The following is an 11,523-nucleotide window of genomic DNA, read 5'->3' as shown; positions in this document are numbered from 1 at the left end:
GGATCTTCAGATATTCACTCTTTTTGAGCATGAAGGGGACCTCGGGGATCACCTTTTTCTTGGCAACAACTTCATAGAAGTGGTGTTGATAGACCTTTGAGATGAATCTCTCCATCTCCCATGACTCGGAGGTGGAAGCAATTGCCTTTCCTTTTCTCTTTCTAGAGGTTTCTCCGGCCTTAGGTGCCATTAATGGTTATGGAAAAACAAAAAAGCATAGATTTTTCCACACCAAACTTAAAATATTTGCTCGTCCTCGAGCAAAAGAAGAAAGAAAGGAGGAGAAGAAGAAGAAATGGAGGAGATAGAGTGTTGGTTTGGGTTCGGCCAAGGGGGGTTGAGAGTGTATGATGTGTGAAAATGAAGGTAGTAAGGAGGGGTATTTATAGGGTAAGGGAGAGAGAGAGAGAGGGCGTGTATGAATGGGTGGGTTTGGGAGGGGAATGGTTTGAATTTGAATGGTGAGGTAGGTGGGGTTTTATGAAGGTTGGATGTGAATGGTGAAGAGATTATAGAGAAGAGGATAAGATTTGATAGGTGAAAGGTGTTTGGAGAAGAGGTATTGAGGTGATTGGTCAAGGGTGTATGGGGAAGAGTGTTATAGAGAGGTGTAAAGAGGAGAGAGAATGAGTTGGGGTAGTTGAGGATCCTGTGGGGTCCACAAATCCTGAGGTGTCAAGAAATTCGAGTTCCTGCACCATTCTGGCGTTTAAACGCCCTCTGTGTGCCAAATCTGGCGTTTAACGCCAGCTCTGCTACCTTTCCTGGCGTTAAACACCAGTCTGCTGCCCCTTTCTGGCGTTTAATGCCAGTCAGACACCCTTTTCTGGCGTTAAACGCCAGTCTGTCTGCCATTTCTAGTGTTTAACGCCAGCCATACGCCAGACACCCTTTTCTGGTGTTAAACGCCCAGAATGCTGCCAGACTGGGCGTTAAACGCCCATTCTGCTATCCTTACTGGCGTTTAAACGCCAGTAAGCCTGTCCTCCATGGTGTGCTATTTTTAATGCTGTTTTTGATTCCGCTTTAATTCTGTAGTTGTTTTTGTGACTTCACATGATCATCAACCTAAAGAAAACATAAAATAACAATGGAAAACAATTATATAAATATAATTAAATAACATTGGGTTGCCTCCCAATAAGCGCTTCTTTAATGTCAATAGCTTGACAGTGAACTCTTAGAGAGCCTCATAGAGATTCAGAGCTTAATGTTGGCCTCCCAACACCAAACTTAAAAGTTGAGTGTGGGGGCTCTGTTTGACTCTGTATTGAGAGAAGGTTATCATGTTTCTTCTCTATGGTTACAAAAGAAGATCCTTGAGCCTTAAACCCAAGGTAGTCCTCATTCAATTGAAGGACTAACTCTCTTCTGTCCACATCAATCACAGCTCTTGCTGTGGCTAGGAAGGGTCTTCCTAGGATGATGGATTCATCCTCATCCTTCCCAGTATCTAGGATTATAAAATCAGCATGGATGTACAGGCCTTCAACCTTCACCAAGACATCCTCTACAAGTCCATAAGCCTATTTCCTTGAATTGTTTGCCATTTCTAGTGAGATTCTTGCAGCTTACACCTCAAAGATCCCTAGTTTCTCTATTATAGAGTAGGGCATGAGGTTTATCCCTGACCCCAGGTCACACAGAACCTTCTCAAAGGTCATGGTGCCTATGGTACAAGGTATTAAGAACTTTCCAGGATCCTGTTTCTTCTGAGGTAATTTCAATTGAACCAGATCATTCAGTTCATTGATGAGCAATGGAGGTTCATCTTCCCAAGTCTCATTACCAAATAACTTGGCATTCAGCTTCATGATTGTTCCTAAATACTGAGCAACTTGCTCTTCAACAATATCTTCATCCTCTTCTGAGGAAGAATACTCATCAGAGCTCATGAATGGCAATAGTAAGTTCAGTAGAATCTCTATGGTCTCTGTATGAGCCTTAGATTCCTTTGGTTCCTCATTAGGGAACTCCTTGGAGGCCAGTGGACGTCTATTGAGGTCTTCCTCAATGGAATTCACTGCCTCTCCCTCCTCTATAGGTTCGGCCATGTTGGACGTGTAGATGGCCTTGCATTCTCTCTTTGGATTCTCTTCTGTATTGCTTGGGAGAGTACTAGGAGGGAGTTCAGTAACTCTTTTACTCAACTGACCCACTTGTGCCTCCAAATTTTTAATGGAGGACCTTGCTTCAGTCATGAAACTAAGAGTGGTCTTAGATAGATCAGAGACTACAGTTGCTAAGTCAGAGTGGCTTTGCTTAGAATTCTCTGTCTGTTGCTGAGAAGATTATGGAAAAGCTTTGCTATTGCCAAACCTGTTTCTTCCACCATTATTATTATTGAAGCCTTGATTAGGCTTCTGTTGATCATTCCATGAGAGATTAGGATGATTCCTCCATGAAGGATTGTAAGTATTTCCATAGGAATCTCCCATGTAATTCACTTCTTCCATTCCAGGATTCTCAGGGTCATAGGCTTCTCCTTCAGAGGAGGCTTCCTTAGTACTGCCGGATGCAGCTTGCATTCCAGTCAGACTCTGAGATATCATATTGACTTGCTGAGTCAATATTTTATTCTGAGCCAATATGGCATTTAGAGTATCAATCTCAAGAACTCTTTTCTTCTGAGTTATCCCGTTATTCACAGGATTCCTTTTAGAAGTGTATATGAACTGGTTATTTGCAACCATTTCAATGAGTTCCTGGGCTTCTTCAGGCATCTTCTTCAGATGAAGAGATCCACCAGCAGAGTTGTCTAATGACATCTTGGATAATTCAGACAGACCATCATAGAATATGCATATGATGCTCCATTCTGAAACCATGCCAGAAGGACACCTTCTGATCAATTGCTTGTATCTTTCCCAAGCTTCATAGAGGGATTCACCTTCCTTTTGTCTGATGGTTTGGACTTCCACTCTAAGCTTACTCAACTTTTGAGGTGGAAAGAATTTGGCCAAGAAAGCATTGACTGCTTTTTCCAAGAGTTCAGGCTTTCTTTAGGTTGTGAGTCTAACCATGTCCTAGCTCTGTCTCTTATAGCAAAGGGGAAAAGCATAAGTCTGTAGACCTTAGGATTAACCCCATGGGTCTTAACAGTGTCACAGATTTGTAAGAATTCAGCTAAAAACTGATGAGGATCTTCCAATGGAAGTCCATGAAACTTGCAATTCTGTTGCATTAGAGAAACTAATTGAGGCTTAAGCTCAAAGTTGTGTTACTCCAATTGCAGAAATTGAGATGCTCCTTCCATAGAAGTTAGAAGAGGGTGTAATAAAGTCACCAAGCATCTTCCTTGCATCTCCACCATTGTTATTTTCGGCTACCATGTCTTCTTCTTTTTCGAAAATTTCTATCAGGTCCTCTCCAGAGAGTTGTGCTTTTGCTTCTCTTAGCTTCCTCTTTAGAGTCCTTTCAGGTTCAGGATCAACTTCAACAAGAATGTTTTTATCCTTGTTCCTGCTCACATGAAAAAAAAAAAGAGAAAAGAGAAAGAAGAGGAATCCTCTATATCACAGTATAGAGATTCTTTTATGTGAGTAGAAGAAGAGAAGAATAGAAGAATGATGTAGAGAGAAGAGATGAAGAATTCGAACATAGAGTGGGAGAGAGGGTTCGAATTATAAGAAGAGAAGTGTTAGTAAATAAATAAAATAAATAGAAAGAGATGAGAGAGAGAGAGTTTTCGAAAATAATTAAAAAGAAAAGAAAAATATTTTTATTTTTATTTTAATTATTAGTTAGAATTCGAAATTATTAAAAGGAATAAAATAAAATTAAAATTTAAAATAATTAGTTAATTAAAAAGGAATTTTGAAAAAGTGGTGAGGAGTTTTCAAAAATTAGAGAGAGAAAAGTAGTTAGGTAGTTTTGAAAAAGATAAAAATTAGTAAAACAAACAAAAAGTCAAGTAGTTAATTGAAAAAGATTTTAAAATTAATTTTGAAAGGATAAGAAGTTAGAAAAAGATTTTGAAATTGAATTTTGAAGAAGATATGATTGAAATTTATTTTGAAAAAGATTTGAAAAATAAATTTAAAAAGATTTGATTTTTTTTTGAAATTAAAGTTGATTACTTGACTAATAAGAAACTAAAAGACATGATTCTAGACTTTAAAGATTAAACCTTTCTTAATAGGCAAGTAACAATTTGAAATTTTTGAATCAAAACATTAAATGCTAGTAATAAATTCGAAATTATGAAAGAAAAGTAAGAAAAGGATTTTGAAAATCGATTTTTAAAATTTTTGAAAAAAATGAAAAAGATTTTTTTTAAAAAGATTTGAAAAGATAAAATTTTTAAATTGAAATTTTGACTTGACTAATAAGAAATGACTAAATTCTTAAAACTTTTTGACTAAGTCAATCAAAATTTCGAAATTTATGAGAAGAATAAGTGAAAGATATTTTTTTTTATTTTTGAATTTTTAATGAGGAGAGAGAAAAACATCTAAATGACACATGACATAAAAATTATGAATCAAAATGAATAATGCATGCAAGAACACTTTGAATGTCAAGATGAACACCAAGAACACTTTGAAGATCAAGATGAATACCAAGAACTTATTTTTGAAAATTTTTAAGAAAAGAAAGACATGCAAGACACCAAACTTAGAAATTTTTAATGTTGAGACACTAACAAATTGAAAATGCATATGAAAAACAACAACAAACACACAACAAGAAAATCACAAGATTAGACAAAGACAATCATCAAGAACAACTTGAAGATCATGAAGAACACCATGCATGAGTTTTCGAAAATTTTAAGAAAAATTAGAAAGATGCAATTGACACCAAACTTAAAATTTGACACTAGACTCAAACAAGAAACACAAAATATTTTTGGTTTTTATGATCTTATTAATTTTTTTGGTATTTTTTCAAAAATTATTTTAGAAAAAGAAATTAAAGAAATTCAAAATTTTTAATAAGAATTCCAAGAATCATGCAAAGTTAGTCTAAAGCTTCGGTCCAAAAATTTAGACATGGCCAATGGCCAGCCAAGCTTCAGCAGAGCATTACATACAACAGCCAAGTTGATGGGAATCAAAAGGCTCCTGCAATGATAAGTGGAAGCCTCGGTCTAAAAGATTAGACATGGCTTGACAGCCAGTCAGGCTTCAACAGATCATGATGAAACTCTAGAATTCATTCTCAAAAATTCTTAAGAACAAAATAAAATAAAATTTAAATTTTTTTCGAAAATAAAAATAAAATAAAATTACCTAATCTAAGCAACAAGATGAACCGTCAGTTGTCCAAACTCGAACAATACCCGACAACGGCGCCAAAAACTTGGTGCACAAAATTGTGATTCACACTCTTCATAACTCTGGTGCAACTAACAAGCAAGTGCACTAGGTCGTCCAAGTAATACCTTACGTGAGTAAGGGTCGATCCCATGGAGATTGTCGGCTTGAAACAAGCTATGGTCATCCATGTAAATCTCAGTCAGGCGGATTAAATTGGTTATGAGGTTTTGATAATTAAAATATAAATAAAACATAAGATAAGATAGAAACACTTATGTAATTCATTGGTGTGAATTTCAGATAAGCGTTTGGAGATGCTTTGTTACTTCTGAACTTCTGCTTTCCTACTGCCTTCTTCCAATCATGCGTGCTCCTTTCCATGGCAAGCTGTATGATCCTCTCGGATGAAAACAAATCCATGTACGATTTCTGTACGGCTAATCAACTGTCGGATTTCTCGTCTCAGATGAAAAATACCATGTACAGATACCGCATGGCTAATCATCTGTCGGTTTCCGCTAGCGTCGAAATAGGACCATTGTCCTTTTGCACACTGTTACTGCGCCCAACATTCACAAATTTGAAGTTCGTCACAGTCATCCCTTTCCAGATCCTACTCGGAATACCACAGACAAGGTTTAGACTTTCCGGATCTCAGGAATGCTGCCAATGGTTCTAGCCTATACCACGAAGGTTCTAATCTCAGATTCAGATGCTCTGTTGTCAGGAGAGATGATGTGAATCATTGATTAGAGACCCAAGAGAATATACTCCGGCTGTCGTCCAATGACTATGTTGAACATCATGTAGACCGCTTGTGGTTGTCAGCACGCGGATCTTGGCTAAGCGAGTAATGAAGATAGTGGGTGATTATCACGGGTCACCCCTTCATTCTGACTTAACTGAATTAAGTACAAGAGTATATCTTGGAGAAGAAGTAGGCATGAATTGAAGGAAAAACAATAGTACTTGCATTAATTCATGAAGAACAGCAGAGCTCCACACCTTAATCTATGGGGTGTAGAAACTCCACCGTAGAAAGTACATAAGTGAAAATAGGTTAGGCATGGCCGTGAGGCCAGCCTCCCATGGAGGTCTCAAAGTGTAAAAAGTTACATATGATTCCCAGATTATGATCAAAGATTGTAAAATAAATCACTAAAAGTAGTTTTTATACTAAACTAGTAACTAGGGTTTATAGAAAATGAGTAGCTAAGTACAGATAGTGCAGAAATCCACTTCCGAAGTCCACTTGGTGTGTGCTTGGGCTGAGCATTGAGACTTTTTTGTGCGTAGGTTGTTCTTGGAGTTAAATGCCAGCTTTGGTGCCAGTTTGGGCGTTTAACTCCAATTCTGGTACCAGTTTGGGCGTTTTACGCCAGAATTTTTAGGCTGACTTTGAACGCCAGTTTGGGCCATTAAATCTCGAGTAAAGTATGGACTATTATATATTGCTGGAAAATCCAGGATGTCTACTTTCCAACGCAATTTAGAGTGCACCAATTGGGCTTCTGTAGCTCCAAAAAATCTACTTTGAGTGCAGGAAGGTCAGAATCCAACAGCATCTGCAGTCCTTTTTCAGCATCTGAATCAGATTTTTGCTCAGGTCCCTCAATTTCAGCCAAAAAATACCTGAAATTATAGAAAAATATACAAACCTCATAGTAAAGTCCAGAAATGTGATTTTTGAATAAAAACTAATAAAAATATAATAAAAACTAACTAAAACATACTAAAAACTATGTAAAAATAATGCCAAAAAGGGTATAAATTTTTCGCTCATCAAGACTCTGATGCTTAAGTTAGCAAGGACTTTAGGCAGATTTTTAGTAGATTAGAACGTGTGTAGATCTGAGGAGGTGTCAGTATATTTATAGTAGAGTTTAATGACCACTTTTTTTGGAGTAGTTCCACCTTTAATTAATGGATAACCGTTCCTTTTATCTTTGGAAGTTTGTTGGGATCTATCCCTTAAAAGAGATACAAATAGTAGGAGAGATTCGGAAAGACAATTACTTATTTGGATATGTAACGCTGGTCCTTGGCGCGTGTCCGACCTCTTTAAGAGGTCGGGTAGATGGTAAGAGCCATCCTTTATTGGGTGGGTCTTTTTATCCTTGTTAGACTTGACTTTATGTTTTGGGTTAGGGTATGAATAATTGAATAATAGTGAAAATTAATTTAAGACAATTTGATAATAAAAATATTTTTATTTTATTTAGGTAAATAATCCTATATAAATAATACACATGAATTTAAATACTTAAAAAAAATTAAAAGTATTGTGCTTAAAAAGAAAAGAAAAAGACAAATAGATTCTTGATCTTTTAGTTCACGGACATTTAAATCTATGAGAATTTGAAAATATATTTAAGTTTCTGTCTTTTTTAAAATTTGAATATATTGATTTCTCTGTTTACTTAGATATATCAGACCCAATAGAAAAATTAAGCATGACTTCTTTTGTACTAATTTAGCTACTATACAAATACACATGTATAAGTATTTTTATAATGGGACAAATTAGACTATCTATTTCAATTATAAGAAAGTTAAAAATTTAAATGTTAAATTCTTAAAAATTTAAATGGCTACTACCAAAACTCCAAAAGTAAGAATCTATTTATTTTTTTCTTTTAAAAAAAGGACACCAAAAACGTAAACCCCCTTCTTGGTGACGCTGAGAGTGTAGGGTTTATGTAGAGTGGAGGTGCTAATACGAGAAACGAAGTATTAGCAGCAGCATATCTTTCACCACCGATATGCACCCAAGAATGAGTCTGGTAGCAGGATCATACGAGAGGTTCATTTGGGGCTTCTCCCTAAATCCCAAAAACGAAACCCTAACCCTAAGCCCTCTCTTCTCTTACCCTTCCCACCTCTCTCTCATCAAGTGCGTCGCCGTCTCCGGCTCCGTCGTGGCCTCCGGCGGTGCTGACGACACAATCCACCTCTACGACCTCGCCACCGCTGCCTCCCTCGGCTCCCTCCACCAACACTCTGCCACGGTCACCGCCCTTGCTTTCTACGCCCCTCCCTCCCTTCCCTTTCCCCGCAACCTCCTCTCCGCCGACGCCGAAGGCTCACTGTCGCTCTTTGACGCCGATGGCTTCGTCCACCTCAAGACGCTCCCCCGCGTCCACCGCCGTGCCGTCAACGACCTCGCACTTCACCCCTCCGGCAAGCTCGCACTCTCTGTTGGCCGTGATGAATGCCTCGCCATGGTCAACCTTGTACGTGGCCGAAGGAGCTTCTGTTGCCGCCTTGGAAAGGAGGCAAGTATAGTGAGGTATGACTTGGCTGGAGACAGGTTCTTTATGGCCATGGACGAGAAGGTGACTGTGCACGGGGCTGAGGATGCGCGCTTGCTATTTGAATTGGACTGCCAAAAAAAGGTCCTCTGCGCTACGCCAGCGAAGGTTCGCTCTTTTTTCTTGACCTTAATTGGTGATATAACTTTCAATTGCATGATACTGATTTGTGTTAGTGGAAATTGCAAATGTGCTTACAGCGATGTTAAATTAATGGAACGTGTGTATTTTGTAAGGAATTTGGGGGTGGGTATTTATATAGCATTGTTCTGTTTTGTAATTCAGCTTTAAATGTAAAAATTTATGTTCTTGTTGAATGGTGTTTAATGATGATCTAGATAATTAAAATTCTTTGCTGATGATCTGGAAATGTGCTTACAGGGGTGTTAAAGTATTATTTGCTTTTGAATTGTTGTAATTTTGGAAGTTACTGAAGTCTAGGCTCCTATGTCTTCTTCCGAACAGTTCTAGAAAAAGGCTTGGCCTATTTCCAATTCTTTTTTATCAGCTTTATTGCGAGCCAAAAACTAGAATGTGCCGAAGTCAGACTTCAGGCTTCTTCTGGGTGGAGCGCCCGTCACACCCTGGGAATTGGTTTCGCCCGAAGCATCGGAGCAATGATCACCCATGACTTCTGTGTACCACTGGTGCCACAAAGGCTTTTGGTGGTCTTATTGGTGCATACCACGGCCGGAATTCGATTCTATGACCACCTTTCCAAAAGGAAAGCGCCGCTGTCCCTATGACTTTTGCTCTTAGCTGCAGCCCTAATCTCAATCATTTGTATTCTAAAACATCTGTTGGGAAGTGTATGATGTTGGTTAATGCAAGTGTTGAACATTTGATTGAGGATCGAGTTCTCTGTTGGTAAAGTCAACTTTCTGTAGCATGGATGATAAGAATGTGCAAATACAGCATCCATACAATGTTAATTGAAATATATTCATAATTTCATATTGAGGGATGAGTTTGGGGGTTGGATTGTTTTCTGATATAACTAAGTAGAGCAACATAATTTGTGGTTTAAAATTACCATTATTCCCTAATGACACTGCCTAGAGGTTGCTTTCTTTCCCTTTTCAATGTTTGTTCTACTCCTTTTTGACACCTAGAGTTTATTCTATATTGTAGAATGGACTTCTATACACAGGTGGTGAGGACCGAAATATCACAGCATGGGACATAAACAGTGGGAAGGTGGCTTATTGCATTGAAGGAGCACATAATGCCCGTGTAAAAGGAATTGTTGTGCTCACAGATAGTGATGCTGCTTCAGGGAGTGATGATCCGAACCTAGTTGCATCTGCATCATCTGATGGGGTTATACATGTCTGGGATGTTCGAATGGCTGCAACAGAGAAGTTGAATCCAGTAGCTGAGTGTAAGACACAATCTAGGTTGACATGCCTTGCTGGATCATCTCTAAAATGTGAGTCTTAATTTCTTAATACTGAATTGTTGGATTTTATGTTTAGACGGAATACTGTAACTTTTTGTCGATCCTATATCTTTATGTATGATTTTGCTTTATAGTGCATCAAACTGCTTTAAGGATGGCTGCTATTTCCTGTGGATCCATTTCATACAAGCAATCACTGCACATAACTAAATGAGTAGCTCATTTTTACAACATTTTAAGCTTTATTTAAACCATTGCTCTATAATTGATTAAATTATCATGACTTTGGACTAGCACCAAATTTTGTGTTGTCTAACCCTACAAATGATTTGATATGATAAATATAACCTGTCAAACAGACCAATGCAACTCTTTTTTGCTAGAAAGGAGCTTAGGAGCTCTGGTTTGACTTTGTCAAGTTTAGAGACACTTACTTTCTGCTGCAACTTGTTTACTATGTTGTATACCAATTACCAACTCGACTTTTAAAAGTTCTACAATTTGGTTTCAGTAGCAACATCATCAACTGACTCCTGTAATTCTATGAAATTGGTCGATTTGGCTCTTAAATAATGACTTCGTTGATGTGTTGTTTTTCTGCAGTAAAACGTTGTCATTCTGGAACTACTAATCCCAAAGGACAGGATCAAACAATGGAAGGTTGATAGCTTTCTTGATGGCCATGCTTGAGTATAATATTTTCCATATTGAGAGAAGGATTTTTGGTCCCTGGAGGACTCAAACTAACATATCCCACAAGGAAACCTGTTTCTGCTAAGGCGTCCAATTTATCAGTTGCAGTTATACACCCATGCACAAGATATCTATACCAATATATAATGGGGATATGGAAGTTTGGTATCCAATTTCTTCTTTCCATTTTACCCTCTTTCTTTTTTTCTTGAAAAAAAAAGATTTACCCACTTCAAAAACTGTCACTACGTAGTTAATTTTTTTTATTTTTTTTTTAAAAATTAACTTTACCCATGACAGAGTTTAAAACTGATTCATTTTATTTCAAATAATAACATAATTTGTTGATATTTTATAATAAAATTAATTAAATTACAATACACGGTTTAAATATTTCTGATGTCTATCGTTTATCTTAAAAAAAATTACATATAACTGTGTACTCCTTAATTAAATCTATACCAATTAATTAAATTACAATACACGGTTTATTTATTTTTCTATGTCTATTGTTTATATTTTAAAAAAATTACATATCTATACCAATATATAATGGGGATATGGAAGTTTGGTATCCAATTTCTTCTTTCCATTTTACCCTCTTTCTTTTTTTTTCAAGAAAAAGATTTACCCACTACGTAGTTAATTTTTTTTATTTTTTTTTTAAAAATTAACTTTACCCATGACAGAGTTTAAAACTGATTCATTTTATTTCAAATAATAAGTTAATAACATAATTTGTTGATATTTTATAATAAAATTAATTAAATTACAATACACGGTTTAAATATTTCTAATGTCTATCGTTTATCTTAAAAAAATTACATATAACTGTGTACTCCTTAATTAAATCTATACC

General features: G+C 36.8%; 1 protein-coding gene across 1 annotated transcript; it reads left to right on the top strand.

The window, feature by feature from the left end:
• Positions 1–7,857: 7,857 nt before the first annotated feature.
• LOC112732294 (uncharacterized) lies at positions 7,858–10,837 on the top strand. The gene is made up of 3 exons (XM_025780963.3): positions 7,858–8,680; positions 9,704–10,001; positions 10,575–10,837. The coding sequence occupies exons 1-3, from the start codon at positions 8,024–8,026 to the stop codon at positions 10,634–10,636; spliced, it is 1,017 nt and encodes a 338-aa protein (XP_025636748.1). The 5' UTR covers positions 7,858–8,023; the 3' UTR covers positions 10,637–10,837.
• Positions 10,838–11,523: the final 686 nt, after the last annotated feature.

The sequence above is a fragment of the Arachis hypogaea genome, chromosome 13 (assembly GCF_003086295.3).
Source record: "Arachis hypogaea cultivar Tifrunner chromosome 13, arahy.Tifrunner.gnm2.J5K5, whole genome shotgun sequence".
NCBI lineage: Eukaryota > Viridiplantae > Streptophyta > Magnoliopsida > Fabales > Fabaceae > Arachis > Arachis hypogaea.
This window is presented reverse-complemented; position numbering and strand designations above follow the sequence as displayed.

Bases quoted from the DNA above. Each gene is read 5' to 3' on its own strand.
- LOC112732294 (XM_025780963.3), top strand. From the start codon at position 8,024: ATGCACCCAAGAATGAGTCTGGTAGCAGGATCATACGAGAGGTTCATT. The intron at 8,681-9,703 runs GTTCGCTCTTTT...TCTATATTGTAG, and splicing joins TCTGCGCTACGCCAGCGAAG to AATGGACTTCTATACACAGG. The intron at 10,002-10,574 runs GTGAGTCTTAAT...GTTTTTCTGCAG, and splicing joins TGCTGGATCATCTCTAAAAT to TAAAACGTTGTCATTCTGGA.